Source organism: Bacillus rossius, chromosome 1, assembly GCF_032445375.1.
Source record: "Bacillus rossius redtenbacheri isolate Brsri chromosome 1, Brsri_v3, whole genome shotgun sequence".
Taxonomy (NCBI): domain Eukaryota; kingdom Metazoa; phylum Arthropoda; class Insecta; order Phasmatodea; family Bacillidae; genus Bacillus; species Bacillus rossius.
In genome coordinates this window covers 188,269,038-188,290,824 of record NC_086330.1, presented here as the reverse complement: position 1 = coordinate 188,290,824, position 21,787 = coordinate 188,269,038, and the positions used below count along the sequence as shown (strand labels likewise).

General features: G+C 36.6%; 1 protein-coding gene across 2 annotated transcripts in view; it reads right to left on the bottom strand.

The window, feature by feature from the left end:
- Positions 1-1,039: 1,039 nt before the first annotated feature.
- The window catches only part of LOC134527154 (mitochondrial outer membrane protein SLC25A46-like), a 253,647-nt gene continuing 232,899 nt past the window's right edge, over positions 1,040-21,787 (bottom strand). For both annotated transcript variants that reach the window (XM_063359548.1, XM_063359549.1), the window contains 2 exons: positions 14,088-14,209; positions 1,040-3,376 (listed from right to left, as the gene is read on the bottom strand). In XM_063359548.1, coding sequence (XP_063215618.1) covers positions 3,091-3,376; positions 14,088-14,209 — 408 coding nt within the window. In that variant the 3' untranslated portion in view covers positions 1,040-3,090. The remainder of the gene's footprint in view (positions 3,377-14,087; positions 14,210-21,787) is intronic.

The following is a 21,787-nucleotide window of genomic DNA, read 5'->3' as shown; positions in this document are numbered from 1 at the left end:
TTGTTATAAACGCTGCAGGTTGCGACTGTACTTTAATAAACTTTAACGTATTTCTTACACTTTACATAGGTATTTTTAAACTTTTTTTTAATTTTATGCCTCATTTTTCACGGTTTCTGAAAATCGGTATGTACGACCGAGGTGTACGTACGAACCGGGGACCGTACGAGCGTGATTAAAAGACGTTGAAGATGTAAAGTTGACGAAGTCTGAGATAGCACGGCAGCACAAGATATCAGCGTCGACCCTGTCTACGATATGGAAACGTAGGGACGCGATTATGAGTGCGGGGGTCATTGAAAATCGGTAAATCGGATTTAATGAAACATCGATTTAGAGTAAATATTTTCGGTAACCATAGCACTTCGTTAAATCGGGGTTCTACTGTACATTAAAAATCCAGTTTGTTGGGAATATTAGCAGATACTGATTCTAAGACAGTTACATTTGTAAATTCAGTTATGAAAATGGTGCTAAACATCATTAAACATATGGCACACAAAGACAATGCTAACTTATTGGATATTAGAAAACTAAATTCAGCAATGAAAATTATAAAGATAACTCAGAGTTACAAAACCAACATATCTAAAAAAAATTACAGGAAAACGTGACTATCAAGACTCCAGTACTGGCTAAATGACCTTCATGCACAGCTGGCAAGTGGGATCTCTTTCCTCTACAGTGCATTTTTATTTGCTGTTTAGCAGTATTGCTCATGATGTTTACTCAGCGTCATTGGTGGAAAACATGAACACGGTAACTTAATTCCCGGGAAGGGTGGTAAGAGGAAGGACCTGCTATACAAACTGCGCTGCACCACGATGGTCTGGCGGGAATATACAATCTGGTTTAAGCAATATCCCACCTCTCACATACGCAAGAAAGTTTTGGCACAATTTTGTCACATCATTTGAAAAATTTTGAAAAATGTGTTCTGGATAAGAGGAGTTCTATTTGTGAGAATTGTTGAGTGAAGTATGTGTTCTCATTTAGTCTATTTGAGGGACTTGAGTGTGTAGTCACAATAATGCACATGTTTAGAAACAAGTTCATGACATAACTTTTATTATTTCTTTGGTAATTCAATTAAATTTCAACTGATAATCATGCAAATAACATTATGCTTTGATTAGTAAAATAAGTTATATAACTACATACAGAACATACAGCACTTCAGAAATTACATCAGAAAAAATTTTGACAGGACAAATTTCATTCCAATCTCAGTTCCAAAGAGAACCAGTATCATCTCATATACACAAATTTACATAAATAAACACACAGCTAAAGTGTATAAATGAAAAATTATGTTAAATTATAAGAATGTTTTAAATTCATGGAAATCTAAAATCACAAAAGAGTTATCTTACATGTGCAAAATTAAAATTACATACATACATACATATACACACACACACACACACACACACACACACACACACACAAACACACACACACAGTAAGCTCTCGATTATCCGTGTTAATTGGGACCTTCGGATGCCCGGATAATTGAATGCCCATAAAAAACACCCGGATAATCCGTTTCACCGCTTAAAAATGGTGTATTTACTGGCAAAAGAGTGTCTCTTCAGTAGAATTTTATGAGTACAAGCAAAGGCTTTGTATACCGTGTGGACCGTAAACAATACTGGCACTGTGTTGCCGCCATCCTTCTCCTGCCCCCTTTATTGCTACGGGAGGGAGAGCGGCAGCAGTCCCAACTCAGCATCTCCCTCCACCCTTTTAACGGCCTATTATCCAGTATCACTATAAAATAAGTGTCTTAACCACAGCACAATATTATATACCTTCCCCCCCCTCCCCCCTTCCAGCTGTTGCATTTTATTTTTATACCTCGCGCGGCAAGATATCGTTTCTTGTTAATTCCGCCTATTAAAATTAGGATGCACTTTACAGTCTTAACTACGAGTATGGGATACTACGAGACCTTAGAAGTTACGAGAGTTTTGAAATGCACCGTCAGTTTGACTACGTAAATAGTAATCCTAAACTAATCTGGTTATTACGAGTGCTTCCTTGTTGGCTCTTTCGTAAGAAAGAGTGATTTAAATGGCATCTTCAACAATGAAAAATACCGTTAGTTGGAAGGGAAAAAAGGTTCACGCAGTAAACAAAGGCTGTGGCTATGCTGGCACCGGGGCTGTCCAGAAAGAATGAAGGCTGTTGTTGGGTGATGGTGTGGGGGGAGAAAGGGATGTCTGGTGGCGAACAACATGCTCCCTTTCTCTCTCTCTCTCTCTCTCTCTCTCTCTCTCGGCGGTTTCAAGAAGCCCTCCCCCTCCCATTGTGTTACTGGCTGCTTCGGCCGGTAGAGGGGAAATTCCTAAACCACCTCCCTCTCTGCCCCCCCCCCCCCGTGTGTACGAGAGCCCTGTTCCTTTTGTGCGTGTGTGAGACCTCGTTGTGTGCGTGTGCGTGGCAAAAAAAACACAAGCACTCATCTTGTGTAGCTTTACGGGTTTTAATGATGCAATATTCCAATAGGTAAAGGAGGTAGAGGGACCCCCTTTTTTTTTAACGTGGCGGGGCGCTGTGAAAAGAAAATGAAAAAAAAAAAAAAAAAAAAAAAAGGAGGGGGGGGGGGGGGGGGGGGGGGAGTTGAGCCGGAAGCAGCAGTCAAGGCATTCCTTTTTGGTTTTAAAGTGGGACAAATTGACGGATGAAGATGGCGGGAAACGAGGGTCTGAAGGGTCAGGTAAATATCTTTCTGACACAGCAAAAAAAAAAAAAAAAAAAAAAAAAAAAAAAAAAAAAAAAAAAAAACACGCAGCGCAGTTGCGGCGTAGCCACACCACGTCAATTTTTTTACAACTTCATAAAAAAATCAAGCATGGATAACCCGAAAACCGGATAATCGAGAGTTTACTGTCTCTCTCTCTCTCTCTCTCTCTCTCTCTCTCTCTCTATATATATATATATATATATATATATATATATAGGTAATTCTAATTTTGCACATGTAAGATTATATATATATATATATATATAGACACACACATGTTGGAACTTCACTGTACAGAAAGTGAACATTAAATAATCAAAATGACTATATTTCTAAAGCGGACCCTAGATGAGGGGAGCGCGAGCCTGCAAGGGTGCTCCCGGCTTGGCAGGTGAGGCCATCAGGCCAGACAACTCCGTGAGCATGAACTTGGTCGCACGCACCACTGTCACGTGGGACGCCAACTGGAAGACCAGCGCACCGAAGCCTCGGTACAGGCCCGCCACCCCCTCCTGCGTGAGTGTCGTCTCGTAGCAGTCCCACGCTCCCTCGTAGCTGGTGAGGATAGGTGTCACCTCGTAGCCCGTGTCGAGGTTGTCCACTATGGTCCTCGTGCCTTGCAGATGGAGCCTTCACATACAACAACAGACTTGCTTCATCAGCTGTTGCCTCAGACATATGTAGTATTATATCAGCTACGTGTTTACCCATTTCCAAAGTTTCAGGCTAGCCTCTGGGGAAAATAAAGCCACGCTAAAATCAGGCTACAAAAACAATGCAATCTGAAGAAATTTATTCCATCATTCTAAGCGTAGTACTTGAACTTTTCTAATTGAAACCACACTTCGTGATTCAATTTTTTTTCCCCAATTAGTTTTTTGGTAATTTTTTAAATTTTAAGCATTTACTTACTAAGCTAAAATTATATAAAAAGTGTGCATGTGTGCGTTTGAACCCAGCTCACGGGACAGAGCTGCTGAGTGAGGCTAGAAGAGGGTAGACTGAAGCATCACCCAAGAAAGTCCACAAGTTTACAGCCAACCACAATTTGTAATTGCAGGCAAAAAATAATAATCATGATTTGTGACTAGAGAAGTAAACAGAACACGTTACAGTAGGCCTGTGCGAATATAAATTTTTTTTTAGTTTGAATTGGATCCAAATAGAAAACAATTTATATCTTGAATATTGAATATCATTGTTTTTATTTTTTTTCAAGTCAGATTTTAAAAAAAATGTAGGGAAAGGAATTTTTAGTGACTTAAAAAAATAGCATAAAATAAATAGTCCACCATTTTAATTAAGCATGCTTAGAATTTCAAAACTGAGGGCAAATCCTATTCAAATAACACCACACAGTTCCATTAGCACAATATGCCCTACTCTAGTTAATTTTGTAGCATTGCAATCAATAGAATGCGGTTGGGGTAAATGAAGAATTAATTGGATTTTGTAGGGCTTTTCACGTCCTGCTCGTACATGGAAGTTAACTGGGCATCACTGTATGTTTGATGGGCATATGGATCCGGTGGAGACTCTCCAACAGGGTCGTGACATTGCTTGTGTGTAGCCTAGACTTGAACGCCTTACTCACCTCCTCAAACCTCGCTGACCTGGTCTGCTCTGAGCATCGGGCACACTGTTAATGTGTTATACCATAGACCTAAGTGGTATCTTAAGGCATCACACATGGGCGCACAAACAGAATACTTACGGTTAATGGTAACACTGTTTATTCACACAATCCTCTACCCGTGATATCACATAAATCTCTTGTAATGAAACTATAAAAATGCCAGTGTCAATGCTATCAGCTTAAGGGCGGACCAGGACACTACGTGAGATAGCCTGTAAGTTAGATCTCGTAATTTCAAATGTCCGCAAGGAACTTGAATATTTAGTTTAAACAGTCTACCATTCAGAGTAGGCCTTGAAGAAGAAGAAAAGAAGGTTTAGTTAAATATAATGAATGAAGGATGCTACTAAATCAGTTTACCAATGGTGATGTCCCCGAGGTGCTGAATTTGCTTCCTATCCCGGGTGGTAGAAGAGAGACTGGGCTTTTGTCAGGGTCTCATGGCGACTGGAAGCTTCCGGATTACCGTTAGGTCATAAATCAATATATGAGAACTAATAACAATACAAAAACACTGCCAGCTCTTAATACCACATTACAATTAATTATTACGCATTAAAAACATTTCCTGATTTATTTACTTACTATATATGTTAAATCTGCACCACTCGTACTGCACCAATTGTACGAGGGTGTGTTCTAAAGGGGTTGTGCTTGATGCTGCCCCGTCCTTACATACACATAATATACTTGGGGAGTTGCAATAAAACGTGACCATAACAATTATATTACTTACTAAATTATTTCTTAAAAGGTACAGTGTTTTATCGCATAATCATCGCACCATTATTTTAGGTTGTCAAAATTTGGAGAGAAAAAAATTCTCACATAAACTTAGCATTATGTTTTTGGTCCCGTTAGATTTAGAGCGCTTTGTATGGATGAAAGGATAAAGCACCGTGCAACAGCAATCAGTTTTCAAGTTGTTTTCAAGCAGTTTGGTCGTTATAATGGGAAAATACAATTACAATACTCATTTAAGATGTACCTACACAATATGATTTCCCATCCAATATGGTCAAATGTTTCGGTCTCACCATTTTCTTAATAAGATATAATTAATTTTTTAACTCAATTACATTTGTAGTTTTTTAGAGGAAACATTTATATGTACAAAGAAATAATGTAACTTTAAACTAATTTTGATTATAAAATTGTAAATTGAGGTTGGGTTAGTATTTCAGCACATGTATGGGCCTACAAATTCAATGCAGATAATTTTCACTTCTTCAATGACATGCATGTTGAAGATTTAGCCTTCTTTAACAAATTTGCATCAAAATTCTGTTCATAACAAAGTCCTCTCTGTGATGATTTCAGTTTGACCAGTTTTTCTAGAATTACATCACACATTGATGCTCTGAATTGGGTTCTTGTTTTCTTAATTTGTGAAAAAATCCTTTCACACACTGCATTGCTGTGTGGGATACAGAGAACGGCAAGCATTGCCCTGGAAAGTCTGCCATATTTTAAAGTATTGTCTGGATTTTTTATTTTTCCAAAACCAATGACCACTTCATATCCATTCTGCTCTGTTTTACCACCTCTTCTGGAATCTCTTGCACCTGAAAAGAGCAAAACTCTGTTTCCAATAAGTCTACTTCTGAATCCATATCATGGTCTTCATTCTTCACCACAATACTGGGAAACTTTTCAAAAAAGAACCTTAGACTGCAGAAAGAAGCAGTACGAATAGAGTTCATGTCTGCCACTTCTGCGTGTGTCAATATGTCACTTTTCAGTGGAAACTTGTGCAACATGTAATCACAAGCAGACATATAATATTTTCTAACTGAAGTAAAAAATATTTATTTTTGTTTCTGATCCAGTTTCTCTAACGACCTGTGAGCTGCACTACCTATCACCAAATCTGAATCATCTTTCTGATTAGTTTTATTATGATAATCAACATCAAGAATAGAAGATGCGGCCGGGAGTCCATAGCCGACGGACATGTGCGTGCGCGCTCCTCGTTTACCGTCGGTTGTCTTAATCTATTTTGGTTTAACATCGTCTATTGGTGTCAAATATTAATTCTTCCATCTTAGATCAACCTGATTTCCGGGTTTTTTTTGCCCCATTATGAACCTCTCTCTTTAAAGTCAGTGCAGGTCGTCAACACGGAAATGTTTAGATCGCCGACCAAGAAATTTGGTTCCAGTACTAGTGCAACTCAGGAACTACCCACGTTGGAGATAACCAAGCTGGAAATAATGAAGCCAGATGCTCTTAAACTTGATGATTTAATTAAAAAGGTTGAACTGCTTTGCAATAAAGTTGATGCTCTTCAAAACGAAAACGCTGAACTTAAGTGTCTGCTTATCGACTCCCGCTCTGAAACGGCTGTGATTAAACAAGAACTCATCTCAATAAAAGAAAGTTTGTTTGTAATAAATAAAAGTGAGATATCTTATAATCAGGCTTTAACGAAGTCTTCGAGCGACAAAAAAACTGAACGTGTAGCAGCACAGAGAGTCTCGGGTAACGGGCGTCCGTCCAGTGACCTACTTCCGACGCAGCGAGAAATAAGTGATGTCACCAAAAACAACCACACCAACCAACATGCTGACTCTGACGGCTTCACCGTTGTGCATAATGCACGAAAATCCAAAATGAATGTGAATACAGAATCCAAGCGTGAGCCGGAAAGAAAGAAAACACAGATGAGAGTGGGAATAAGGAATATTCCCACCCTTAAAACGGTCGCAAAGCCTGTTCCGAGAAGAACAAAAGCACAGTTTGTTACTCGTTTTGATCCTTCTGTTCATGCAAACGAGATAGTTGACTATATAACTAATGAACTCAACTAATGAACTCAATCTTTCACATGTTAAGGTAGTTAAACTTAGAACCAAATTCGATTCTTACGCTTCGTTTCACATAGTAGTACTTGAAGAAGATTTTAATAGAATAAATAACATAGTATTCTGGCCGAGTGGGTGCTTAATCAGTCCCTTCTACGGTAAACTCCACCTGGATCAAATTGCTACCAGTGACTCTAGATCAAATAATTCCGTCAGCACTGATAAGACCGTCATCCCCACGAAGCCCTTACCAGCTGATGTCACTGCAACGAACCAGTCTCCGGTGCCAGGAGGAGCACCGTAATTTGTTTTGTGTATCCTATTTCAAAGGAATTGGAAATTTTTTATCAAAACGTCCGTGGTCTAAGAACTAAATCAAAAGAATTCTATGAAAACATTATTATCTCTAATTATGATTTTATCTGTCTAACTGAAACCTGGTTCAATGATTTTAGCATTAATTCCCACTACTTCACAGATCAATACTCAATCTACAGAAATGATAGAGACGCCTTGCTGACTTCTAAAGATCGTGGTGGCGGTGTTTTGATAGCAGTCAATAAGTTTAAATTCACTTCTATTCAGCCTATTTTTCACCTGGACTACCCCGGAATTGAATCTGTTTGGTTAAAAGTTAAAATGACTCAGAATAAATCCTTTATAATTGGCAATGTATATTTACCACCCCAAACATCTCCAAATATTTATTCATCTTATTTTGAGACTTTAGAAGATAAACTGGCTGCTTATCAAGATGAGTTAGTGCTACTTGGTGATTTTAACGTCCCAGGTGTTGATTGGACCAATAATTTAACTACCAACATCATGCACTAGCACATCAAGACTAAAGCACAATATCTTATAAACTTTATATCTAGTCTTGGTCTATTTCAGTATAATACAATCCTATCATCCAAAAACCTCTTAGATCTTTTGTTTTACAAACATCTCGCAATGTTCAGTACCTCATGCGGATGAAGCACTCGTCACTGAAGATCCATATCATCCTGCCTTAATTATAAAAATAATATCTGACAGCATTCCTTATGTGGTCAGTTCTACTAGAGTCTCTAGGTCCTATATAAATGGTGACTATCTTGGTCTTTACAATGCTGTTAGAAACTATGATTGGTCACATTTCTATGAATCTACTGATGTTAACTATCTTGTTGATCAATTAACTACTTGTATATGTCATAATATTAATGAATTCATCCCCGTTTTCATTAGCAAACCATCTAAATACCCTGTTTGGTTTACAAAGGACTTAATTCAAGCTTTAAAATCCAAGAATCATTTTCACAAACTTTACAGAAGAAACAAAAATATGTACTATTATACTAAATTTTCATTTTTTCGAAAACAAACCAAATATCTTATCAAGCGTGATAAAATTAATTGGACCAGAAGCACTAACAATAATATCAAGAACAACCCTAAGAAGTTTTGGCGCTATGTCAAATTAATAAAAAACGGTTATCATGAACAGCATTCGTTAAAAGTTAATGATGTATCTAGTGATCCAGTGGTGTTGACTAATGTATTTGCTGAATACTTTTCAAGTGTTTATGTGTCCTCTAATGTCAATTACCAAGTTCCCACCTTAAATTCATTCCTTGATACAATATCTGTTCCCTCTGTTTCTGACAGCCTTGTGCTTTGGGGCATAAGGGCTCTAAAACCATCAATGTCTACAGGACCCGACGGGATTCCTAATTTTATTCTGAAAGGCTGTTCACATTTATTAGTACCCCTATTAAAACATTTATTTAATACTAGTTTAAGAACCCAAGTGTTTCCAAATAAATGGAAAATAGCAAAAGTCATTCCAATTCATAAAAACGGAAGCAAATTAAATGTGGTTAACTATAGACCAATATCACTATTAAATGGTCTCTCTAAAATTTTTGAAAAAATAGTTTTTAAAATCACTAATTTCCAACCAAAAAATCGTTTATCTAGTAATCAACATGGCTTTAGATCAGGAATGACCACAGCCACCAATCTAATGACTTTTCTCAATCCTATTTTTAATGAAGTCATTAGCAGGGGTCAGGTAGATGCCTGCTATTTTGATCTTGCTAAAGCTTTTGATACTGTAAACCATTCATTACTATTAGGCAAGTTACATAATTTCGGTCTTTGTGACAATTATGTTAATTGGTTTTCTAGCTACCTTAAAAATCAAACTTTTTTTGTATCTATCAACAACTCCAATTCTTCAAATTTTATAGCTAGTTCTGGAGTTCCTCAAGGTGGTACCTTGTCTCCTTTACTTTTTAACATATTTATTGATGATATTACTCAAATTCTGAATCATTCTTCTGGCACTCTATTCGCAGATGATCTAAAAATAAGTAGAAAAATTTTCTTTTTTAATGACTGTATTATTACAAACTGACATTAATGAAATTAATAACTGGTGTAAAACAAATCTTGTGACCCTCAACAAAGGCAAAACAAAAATAATATCCTTTACTAGAAAATACCTTCCTATCAAATACGATTATAAATTGGGCAACACCTTAATTCAGAAATCCTCTTCTCTCAAAGATTTAGGTATCATTCTAGATTCTAAATTGTTCTTTCACCAACATGTTCAACATTTAATTTCTAGTTCCCGAAGAACATTAGCTTTAATTAAATATGTCACATGTTATGCTACAAAAACTGATTCTATCCTCTCACTTTATTTAGCATTAATTAGGTCTAAACTAGAATACTGCTCAGTAATTTGGAACAACATCAATATGTGTGATAATATTAAAATTGAAAATATACAGAATAAATTAATAAATATTATTAATCAAAAACATCTTCCTCTACCCAATCTGATATCTCTCTCAAGTCGAAGAGAATTACTTGACTCTATTTTCACTAAAAACTGTTATACTAACAAATTAAACTGTAAATATATACTTGACAACACCTGTTTAAGAGTACCTCCTTTTAACAGTCGTTTAACTTCCACTTTATGTACAGTTAACAGAAATAATGATCTTATCTTTAGGCTAATAACCAATTTTAAAAAATTTGATAAAGACTTTAATTATTTTCCTTAGTTCTTAATGATCATGTGTGTTTTAGTTCTATATTGTCTAAATTGTAACGTTTGAATTTTGTTTTATTGTCTTTCGTTATGTGTGTTTTGTTTTTATATGTATTATATTGTATTGTTTTGTGTTTTTCATTTATGTTTATTATTGTGTGTGTATATGTATCTAATTGTGTGCCATCCATTAAAGGCTTTGTCCTGTTGGTTGGCATGTAACAATTACAAATAAATAAAACAAATAAATAAAGATGTGACTACAGATGCAATAACAAATCTGGTAATCAAATTTCGAAACAAATCTGTCAAAACAGACTTCAGAACATGAATAAGGGGTTCAGCTGATTGCAAAAAAGTATTTGACTTTTCAAAAACTGGTATAACATTCAGGACAAATAAACAAAATGTTTTGGAGAGGTCTGATGACATGAACATGAAAATTCTTTCTTCCCTGCAGAAATGTTCCAATTTTAATTTTTTTGTAGAGGTAGTAGGCATAATATTCTGCTTCTTTGAGTTACCTATCTTAGTGCAATCAGACCTTGGTTTCTTCACGGAAATTGCAGAAGAGTCCACCTGTCTTTTCTTCTTTGATGATAGTTTGTCAGTTTCTGGTAGAACATGATGACCTATGTCAGCTTTTGTGGACTGTGAATCAGATTTAGGCCTACCTTCTTGAAAATGTTCAAGTTTAGGAATTCTATAGCTCTGCAAACATGCAGTTCCCTCTTTTCTACGATTAGACTTTGTTTCTTCCAAGAAGAAACTTGTAAGGGGCTGCCACTGTTCAACTAACCGTCCCAAACACCTTCCCACAACAACCAACGTGTACACACATGTTTTAATATCTTAGCTACATCTGTGTCATGTAATTTCTGGAACTGTTTCAGTTGTTCTTTGCATTTTTCACGCTTTTGTAAATAATAATAAATATCTACTAACATCTCATCAATTTTAACAGGGATACAAGCTGTAGCTTTTCCAGCAGCTAAATCTATTAGGTGGCAAGGGCATCCAATAACAATTAAATTTGGCATTTCTTGCTTCAGGACATTAGCTATGCCACTTTTGTTACCAATCATCACTGGTGCGTTATCTGCACTTAGCTAGACAGTTAGAAAGAGGGATGCCATTTTCTTTCAAATCTCTCAGGAGAAGGTTGCCAATATTTAAACCAGTCGAATTACCCTCTAAAACTGGGACAGACAACAGATTACTCACCATTGCAGATGTCTCTTTGTTGTAGAAAGTAACCACGATAGGATACAGCTTTGCATCACCCTGATTGCTTCCATCTGTCGCCACTGAAAAAACTTCACTTTTCAAGATCTCAACGTTAGTTGCATGAGTTTCCTCTTCCATTTCTGCAATTATAGCTGATGTTTATGTTCTTGCGCAGCTGTATTTTTTTGCAATTTCTCTGTCCGGGAACATTTTCCTGAACAACGAGCCCGCCTGATCAGCACAAGTTATTGGCAAATTGTGTTCCACGATAAAAGACGTAAATAAACATTCTGCACGAATTATACGGTTCTCAGACGTATCAGAAACAAAATTCAGCTTTTTATTTGAATCAATGCACTTTACGCTATCAACATTTTTTGTTTGGCAGTGTTTAAACACATCGTTTCTGCCAGCATGCGCGAGTGAAAAATCACAACGGCACGCAACACAATACACATAATTTTCACCTTTACGAGACGATATGATGTGCGGAAACTCTTCTGCATATAACTTGTTGATAGTTGTTTTGTAGTGTTTCTTCACGCCGCACTGCTGCGACATCATAAACAAAGAATATATACGCTAATCCACTACATAACCAACAACACGTCTAGAAACAACCACGGCCGCCATTAACGATCAAAAGCAACTGTTCGAAAAAAGCAACAGGTCGAAGTTATTCGATCTCGAATCGAGGTTACAAGCGATATATCTCCGACCAATCTAGTGTGATACGATCGTATTGATACAGTTACAATCTATTGACACAAAAACGTACAAGGTAAAAAAACGAAAAATCGTGAGGAAGGGATGTTCCATCGTGAGGGCGTGACATATATCTACAAATAGTGAGCCTCACGCCAAAACCGTGAGAGTTGGCAGCTATGCATGTAAGATGTTGCCCATAAACTTCTGTTCCCATATAAAACAATGTATTTTAAAATTGAAATTTATTATTCCTTTGGATATTACTGCTTACTTATTTAATTAACATAAATATGAAATTATATGATGTGTAAATTTTCTTTTAAAGATGTTTTCATTTGTTACATTCTTTAGCTGTTTGTCTTCGTGTGTACCGCTTATAAAAATGTTACAAGTGCTAGTTAGCATATGTTGATGCCGTATAGATTGGATGCACATAGTCGAATATCCATATTGATTGCTCGCCGATTGCACGCTCTGCCTCGTACCAAGTAAACTACATTTGATAGCCCGCACTCTTTCGTGGTTACTGAGTACTATGATAGTTATGGATTAGTGCAGGCTCACGTTCAAGTCACGGTTTTCGTTTTTATATATAAAATTGAACAAAATATGTTTTCGTTGTATTACATTAATTTAAATTGTTTGGTGTTCTTTTGTATAGCCTACTTTTTAAATAAATGTACTTTCCATGAATAAATAGGTTTGGTTTTATAAATTTTGCTCAACTAAAATTTATTCATTTTTTTTTGTATAAAAGTTGCACCCCTACTACTCAAACTTGATTTTAGTATAAAATGTGCTAAGATTATGCGATAAAACACAGTAAGTGGCAGAGATTCTAAGTACGGCTAACACATGCACTTGTAGGCAGGTAATTTAGGAGATGGGAGGAATGTAGTGGCACATCAGGCTCAGATGTTAAAAAAAAAAACCCTTCCCTCATGATACTCATTGGAGAAATCAACAGACAGAGATAGGGCATAACGTAAGGAAGGGGGCAGTGATCATTGGAGGGGGTGGATGCAATGCAAGTGCTGCTGTCGGGCAGTTGGATGAAAGTCAGTGTTGGTGTGTACGTGTGCAAGCTCCAAGTGACAATACACAAACCTACTGGGTTTCTTTCACGTTACAGCCCTTCCCATACAAGCCATGACATGCTTGCATATCAGTCCAAAGCTCTCAAATACACCTAGCACCAAAAATAAGAACAAAATTACTTTTCTGCCTATTTCTTTCAAATTTTGATCATTCCAACAAAATGTTTTTACACTTTTCTGAAAAAAATTGTTACAAAGAAAGAGTCAATATTTATGGGATCGTAGAATTGAGAGTTAACAGTGGGTTGCCCATACTTACCCATGTTGATCAGAAATGCTACATTTTGCAGGTACAGAAAGTGAAAATTAAAAACTACATGTGTGTTTAACAAAATTTACTTAAGTCACTTAACTAACATCTTGATACGTACTTGGAAATAATTATTAAAAATTATTCTCCGGGGAAAGGTATAAATATGATCAAATGATCAGACAATGATCCCTTGAATTCTATAAAGTGTTCTAACCACATGTCCTAATGTTTCTGACATTCAGCACTTCTGGGAAACAGAGCTTACTGAAATCCTGCCACCTGCCAAAAAGTGGGGAAAAATATTACATTCCAAGCTACAAATCAATTGCATGGGGAAATCAAAAGTGGGCATATTAAACAATCTCAAATTTGAAAAGTTAGCTGACCAATTGTGTGAGATAGAGTTTTGTTAATTATGTCACATCTGCTTTGTTGGTTATCATTATTATTTTTATAAAACAAGTCAACTTATTGAAAAGTATTTAAAAAACACGCACTTAATTCTTTCTCATGTGGAGCTGTTAAAATTTCAGTACTTCAACAAGTATTTCAACACTTTCCCCTCACCTGTGCAATATGGTCTCAAGAGGGTACAGTGCCACTTCAGCAGTGTAGAAGCCCACCAGAGCTGCAGTAAGCTCAATTTCTTTGGTAGTGCTCTGCTCAAGGGCCTCTCGTGGATAAGCTCCCTGGAGGTCAGAAACAAAACATTCCCATATCTAGCTATTGGGCTGCTCACAGCAACGTTAGCACCACAAACTGCATCACTTTATACTAAGCATCTTTTAACACTCAATGGTAATAAATAATCATAATCAGAATACCATAAGTGTATTTCGATAAAGCTATTGCTGGAAACCAAGCATAATAACAAATATATTATACATATATATATCAATCACTACATAGTATAAAACAAACTTGCTTCCCGCTGTCTGTCAGTCCCTATGTATGCTTAGATCTTTAAAACTACGCAACGGATTTTGATGCAGTTTTTTTTAATAGATAAGAAAAATTCAAGAGGAAGGTTTATATGTATAATACATGCATAATATAGTAGAGAATTTTAGAGATTTCTAATGTGATGTCGTAAATAAACACTTTTTTTGCGCTTACATTGCAAACTCTGGCTGAACTCTACAAGATAGATCAAAATAATGTACTACAGTATTGTACAACTTAAAAAGGCCTACAAAAAAGTCCGCGATGGTATATGTCTATCTCTTAGGGATAACCCACAATAACCATTTTTTATCCTTTACTTAATACGAGAAATAATGGCTTATTTAGTATTTACGAAGCGATTTTAAGCAATATAGCAATATGCAAAAATTGAATCTGAGAGATTGGCCTACATCCGTAATAATCAAACTAATTGAGAGCAGAAAATTATTATTATTATATTATCAATATTATATAAAGACATTCTGTAGTATATTTAGTATCAGCATTGCACCCGTGCGAAGCTGGGGTGGGTCACTAGTGTGTGATTCTATATATATATACACACACACATATATATAATATAGATAGACAAACAACCCCCCCCCCCCCCCCCCAGCGACCCACCCAGGCTTCGCACGGGTGCAATGCTGATACTAAATGGCATATATATACACACACACATAATTACTTATGCCTGTTTTGACCACAGTTGCTTTTCTTTACGGCTTTTGAAATGTCTCTAATGACTGGAAGAGCTTAGTTGAAAAACTATATGCACTGCCTCTTAACTGTTACTGCCCTTGTGTAGTTAAAAAAAAACCGTATATAAATTTATTAAACAAAGTTCTGGAAGCTGCCTTATATGGGTTACACAGTACCAACTATATAATCAGAGGACACAAGGGAGAAACATTTAAAATTTAATTAGTTCTCGCAATACGAACTAGAAAGGTGGATTGTATTTTAAGTGAAAAACAAAATCTGGTTTGCTTATTTTCTACCTGTTTTATTGTTAATTAAGATTGGTTATATTTTCATTGGATATTCATTGAAATACACAATTACCCTTGACAGAATTAATTATAAAAAGGGCCCGGGCCATTAGTAAATATCAATTAAATCTATCTGATACATTTTACAAATTTAACTATCCTATTTTCACCAAAATAAATATAACATTAATAAATTTAATTGATTTAAGACATTAATTGTTCTGATTGGTGCTGTTCACAATATTCCACAGAGGACTGTTCACTGGCTGAGGATAACTGGAAGATTCTGGCATTCTTCAATTTACGAGGGACCGGCGTGAATTTTGTAGATTAAATATTGAAAAGTCTTGAATTAATTCTTGAACTGGGACTTGAAAAACTCTTGAATTGGCTCTTGCACCCCACTGGAACCAAAAAAGGGGTCCAGTGGTCAATAATCCAAATAAATAGAAAAGTTAGGGCAAAAGATTAACTGGGAAGGCAAATACAGTAGAATCTCGTTATAGCGAGCACGGTAATAGCGAGAACACGGCTATAACGAGGTATTTTTGAGGAATTTACGGCGTGGTCGCTTGAAGTGCGCTTTTGTTATTTGTCTGCTTTATCTCCACCCCTCTCGCTCGCCACTAGACATCTTGCCGTTGACGCCTGTCACATTCTTCAGCCGTGCAGTCGCCACCTAAGTGCGTGGCTTTAAAAATAGAATCCCGTCCTTTCTTTCTTTTATCAAACTTCCGTTAGTTATCTGTGCCGTGTGTAGACAAAGTTTGAGATTGGAACAGAAAAACGTAAGAAAGTATTATTTACAAATTAGAAATATGTATGTTTTTGTTTTTATAATCGCGTATTTTAACGTTTTTTTGGTTATTTTAAAAGAGATAATATTAAAAAGCCGCTCTAATGAGATTTAATTGTTTCTTGGTTAACAAAAACTATTAATTATTAAATATTGTTAATTGTTTATATTCTATTTATTATTATTTACGCAACGTCATACTGTACGCGTACGCAATACGACTGGATTCGTTGCTGCAACATAACATAGCATGTTATGCGTTATGCGGTATCAGAAGTAACGATAGTAACGAGTACTAATTGTTATAGTAACGAATACATACGGGTACACATTTTTTCGTTACTTTTACACCTCTAGTAGGCACTACCATATTTATTTCCGAATCGCTAGGGCAGTTTTCTTGTAACTTTTGTTTCGGTCAGTTGTTGTGGTATCTGTCCGGGAAAGGGGTGGTGATGGTTTGAGTTTAATCCCAAATTTATTTTCTAAAAAAGTTGACAGGTTTCTTTAAGTGAAAAAAGTATAGTTTTCCAGCGACTATTTTGTTTGAGGCGTACCTGCGTTGCCGCAGCCGCACTCCTGCTTTTTTGTAAGGAATTAAATCGTCGCGCTACACTAGCACCACCTGTTACAACATCCCTAACCAACATGGCCGCCAGCAGACAGCCCGCGTCGGCAATAGATAGCAGGACAATGCTGCGTCGGCCGCGGGCCAAGATGCTATACTTACGTGGCGCGGTAGGGTATTCTGGTTATTTTGACGCAATCGGTGATCGCATCCGTACTTATGGGGTATCGTTTTAAAGAGAATTCACACATCTGCTCACAGAAATTAATATTTCGTTAATATTACCTGTTATTTTCCAATTATACAGGTTTAAACACAATTTTTATGCTATTTTTGGTTAATTTTTATTTTTTGGGGGCCAAAATTTGTCCAATTCGGTTATAGCGAGGACACGGTTATAGCGAGGATCAAACCCGGAACCGTGACACCTCGCTATAACGGGACTCTAGTGTATATCCAAAAGGATGTTGAATTTCCCCTTACCATTCTGGGGTTGGAGTGAAGTGAGTCACTCCCTCAGGAGAGGCAGTGTGAGTGGTCGTGGCGAACCATCGCGAGACATCGTAAGCACTAGCTACTCGGCTGAACTAAAGTGACTAGCCAACTAGATGAAATGAAAAGTTAGGGAAAACTCCCGAACTTAAGAGATTACATCTCTTAATTTAGTTGCGGCCGAAAATGTCAAAGTCGCAAGCGATGAAGCTCCGGCGCGAGATGTGATCGCATTGATGGCAGCAGCACGAATCTCTCTATCTTCCAGGTGACAGGTGGTTAAATTTTGGGCGAGAGGCCCGGAGTCCTAGGGAGTGGGAGAAATGGCCTCTGATTGGCTGCAATAAGCCCGCGTAGTACTTGCCCCACCTACCAAGAAAAAAAATATGAAAAAGGCTAATTGCCTAACTTAAAGGGGCCTCAGAGGTGCAAAGCAGAGCGCTCTATCAGGAAAAATCGGAACTGACTCGGTGTTGGTACACCAGAGTGCCGCGAAGGGTGACTAGCGAAAGCTAGGACCATATGGAGGCCACTGGTGCGAGCTCTGTCGAGGTGGAATGGAACTTAAAGTGTGTTGTGGTAGATGCCTAACTAAAGCTAAATTAGTTCACTTTGCCGCTCGGAGATGGCGCAAGCTGTCCGTTCGCCGGCCAGTGGTCTGTTCTAGAGACCGGAAGGTCGTTGATCTGGGCAGAAGTTCCTGGAATGGATGGATAAATGGGGAGAGGGGTGTTAGCTTGTGGGAAATCTCTTGTGCCGGGCACTGATACATGCCAACGGCAGTGAAACATGAGCTGGGCTCTTGGAACTGGGTTGCTGCGTAAGGCAGCTGAGGTCTGCGCTGCCTGTCACGAAGTTGGACACAGATTCTGGTTGGGTTCGTGAGGCGGAAAGAAAAGTGAGGCAAATTTCTAGCATAGGCGAAATTACATCTGAGTGTAGGTTGAAGTGTTGGGAAAGTGTCGTGGGACTCTCGTAGGAAATATTTGATCAGTATGCACAAAGGTCTAATAAAGTTTATGTTGGAGAATTTAGGTGAAAAATAAATTTGTGCCAAATACTTCAAATTTACGGCACTAAACTGCGTTACTTATGCTTGTTTTGATACTTTTTTTTGACTGCCTGTGAAATGTCAGATGACATGGGATAACACTTCGGAATTTCCTTGAAAAGGCAAGGGGGAGGGGGGGCGAGAGAGAGAGAGAGAGAGAGAGTGAGAGAGAGAGAGAGAGAGAGAGGAGCGCATGCTAATGGAGCTGTCGCAGGATCCTTCTCCCTTCCTCTCTTTTGCTGTGAAAGCAGCCCCTTCCCCCTTCTCATTCGCCTAAACATGCCAGCCCCACCTATCCTTGGAATCTTTATTACTGTTTAAAAGCTTGCTTTCCAAACGTCTTCTTTTATACTGCAGCGACCAAACTATTTTTATTTTTTAAACGACTTGCTTAGGGTTTTAACACAGACCGTGTAAATAACAACAAGCTGACGATGCATCCGATGCGATACCGTTACCCTAATGTGTAAATGCTGCATTTGCTGAGTTACGTTGCAAAGCACATAAAAAGTGACTAACATATGAACAGCAGGCAAAACTACTCTAGTGGTAATGATGTTAGACAATAACCCTTCTGCAGTAGTATTAAGGACTTTAAATAGAGTTATCAACCCAAAGAACATCAACAAAAGTCAGATGATGTTATTTCACTAATGAAAACTATTCTCCAACTCCATCATTTTGAGATTTTCAAGGACTACGAAACTTAAAGAAGATGTGCAAGGGATTTGCAACACAAAAGCACACAGACATGTTGAAAGTGTTGACTTCTCCGAGTATAAATTACAATCAGTTTGCACTAGGAGTCTGTGTGCTCTTTGTAGGCCTTTAAACAGTTAACAGTGGATGTTTATGTAGTCACTACTACAACTTTGTCGTCAAAGACAGAAGGCAGAACCTGAAATAAAGCAATGTTGAAGTGTTCACTATGCTGTCTTTTGATGACTAAATTCAACACAAAGTTAGAATTTTTATGCACCTTTAGTTTAAAATGTAGTATGATAAAACAATTATGAAATAGAACTTCTGCTATATTATAGTTTAATTTTTTAGAATAAAATGCAGTTAAATAAAAGGGCACATAAAACTAAAATAACCTCGCTTTTTTGTGTGCTAATTTTGTGGAAAATACCATCACTTTTGAGAAAATAGAACCTTCCCCTTTTCCAGGTCTCTAGCCATAAGTAGAGACCTGAAAAAATAGCAATTGCTATAAAGCTAATAATAACTCAAATCATGGCATTTTCAAATGTAAACTGCTAATTTTGGCATTTTAGATTGGAAACAGCTATTTATCATGCTTTTGATACATTTTCAAGGAATTTTGTTAAATTTCTATTTTAAGTTATACATCAATGTTAAAAATATATTGTAATCAATTAATTTATATTATTTTGACTTTTTTTACTAATTTTACTATTTTAGCATAACTAGCATTATTTTTGCAGACACTATGAATATTTTGATTTTATAGTTTTACCACTATTATTGAAAACTCAATAATGAGACATAGGTTGTACTGCGTTATTTAAAGTTAGCCAACAAATAAGGTAAAATTGTCTCATTTCTTATGATGTTAAAACATTTTTCCATTTTTTTGTGTAAATGGTTTTGTAATATTTATAGAACTTTAACTTACATATTTAAATATGCCTTCACATTAAGGTTGAAGAAATCAGCTAGCTAAGACACTGAGATTTTTTTGTTGGTCACGTTCAATTACGTAAAACAAATTTTCTAATGATCGTCTTAATACAATATATTTGTTACAATAATTGTTACCAATAATTATTAAAATTAGTTTTTGAACTTTTCTAGATACATAGTTTTATAGTTGTTTTGATAACAAGATCCGACATCCTTGAAATTTAAATCATAACCTAAAAAATGAAATCCATATGAAGAACTAAATAGGTGATTCATGAATGACTTCCATACTCTATGTGTATTGATGCACTGGCTTCTGGTAATAATTTGTCAAATACATCTCACAACAAAATACCATTTTGAATATCATTTAAAACCATAGTTGAGATGTGAAGTCTGAAGGAATAAAAATCTATTTATGAGGAAAATAACACCTATTTTAGACAAAAATAACACTTATTTTTTAAAGATAACATCTACCTTTTCAGGTCTGTTTTGTAAGGAAAATGTGTAATCTTATTTTAGACAAACATGGAATGATATTTATAAATAAAAGGTTGTGTTTAGCAAAACATTCATTATAGTGTTTGGGCACTTCTCATATACCTAGATATACCGTATTTACTCGTGTATAGTGCGCACCACGATTTTTGCAACAAATTCCAAAGAAAAAAAATTATAATTTTTTTTTCCATAAAAACATTTTACTAACATTTTGTGGTACCTGTTAAGTAATTACTTATGAAACAAATGATTATTTAAATTGATGTGTGGTGATGTGTCAGGAAAATACTTAAATTAAATACTCTTCCACCTGAAAGCGAAACTTTTGTGGCATACCGTACCAACTGAAACGACCGAGCAAGCTAAACTCTGCTGTGTAGACGGAAGATAATGAAGCGCTGTATCGTCACAACTGGTACGAGGACGGGAGGGAGGGAGGCAGGCAGGAACGGGACTATGACCATCAACAGTGTTGCCAAATTAGTTGTTTTCCAACTAGATTTGGTTATTTTTTTAATCGTCTAGTGGATAAAATTACAGTCTAGTTGCTAGTGCGAAATCTGGTCTTTTTTCATCAAATTTCTAGTTGAAATTTAGTTGTTTAGGATTAATTTTTTTTGTCAATTTTCGACTTGTATTCATAGCTTGTGTGTCAGTTTCCTTTTTGCTTACCTGCGCGGAAATTAAAAGACTGGGATTCCCCTTACTATTTGATTTGGAGAGTATTGACTGTCGTACTACTGCCAGACTGCCCGAGTACAGACTGCTTTTAGTGCAGCTATGCAATAGATGTGGTTGTTTAGTTTAACTCAGAGCTCGTGTTGCCTGCAGGATTACCATTAGTTTTTTGTTATAAACTGTGTAGCTATATAGAAGAATGATTAAGAGTAAGTGAATATTATGAAAATTGGTGAGTGAAATTTTGACACTTTTTTTTAAATAAATCTTGTGTGAAGTGTTAATAACTATGGGAAAAGTAAAACCACTGTATACTCAGAAATTTTGAGACGAATGGTTACAGAACCCTGTTCTAAAAGACTGGTTATCGCGATTTCAAGGAGACAATACTAAGGCATCCTGCAAAATTTGCCACTGTAGTTTTGCGTGCCATGTTTGCGGATTTAGAAGACCACAGGAAAACTTAAAAAAACACGACTGCCGCGGGTTATTTATCTTGTGAAAAACATTTAAAAATTACTAGTCTGAAGCCATTTACACAGTCTTTAGAGCGCAGTAGTGCTGAAGGATCTCTTGCTCTATTTGTGTCGGCAC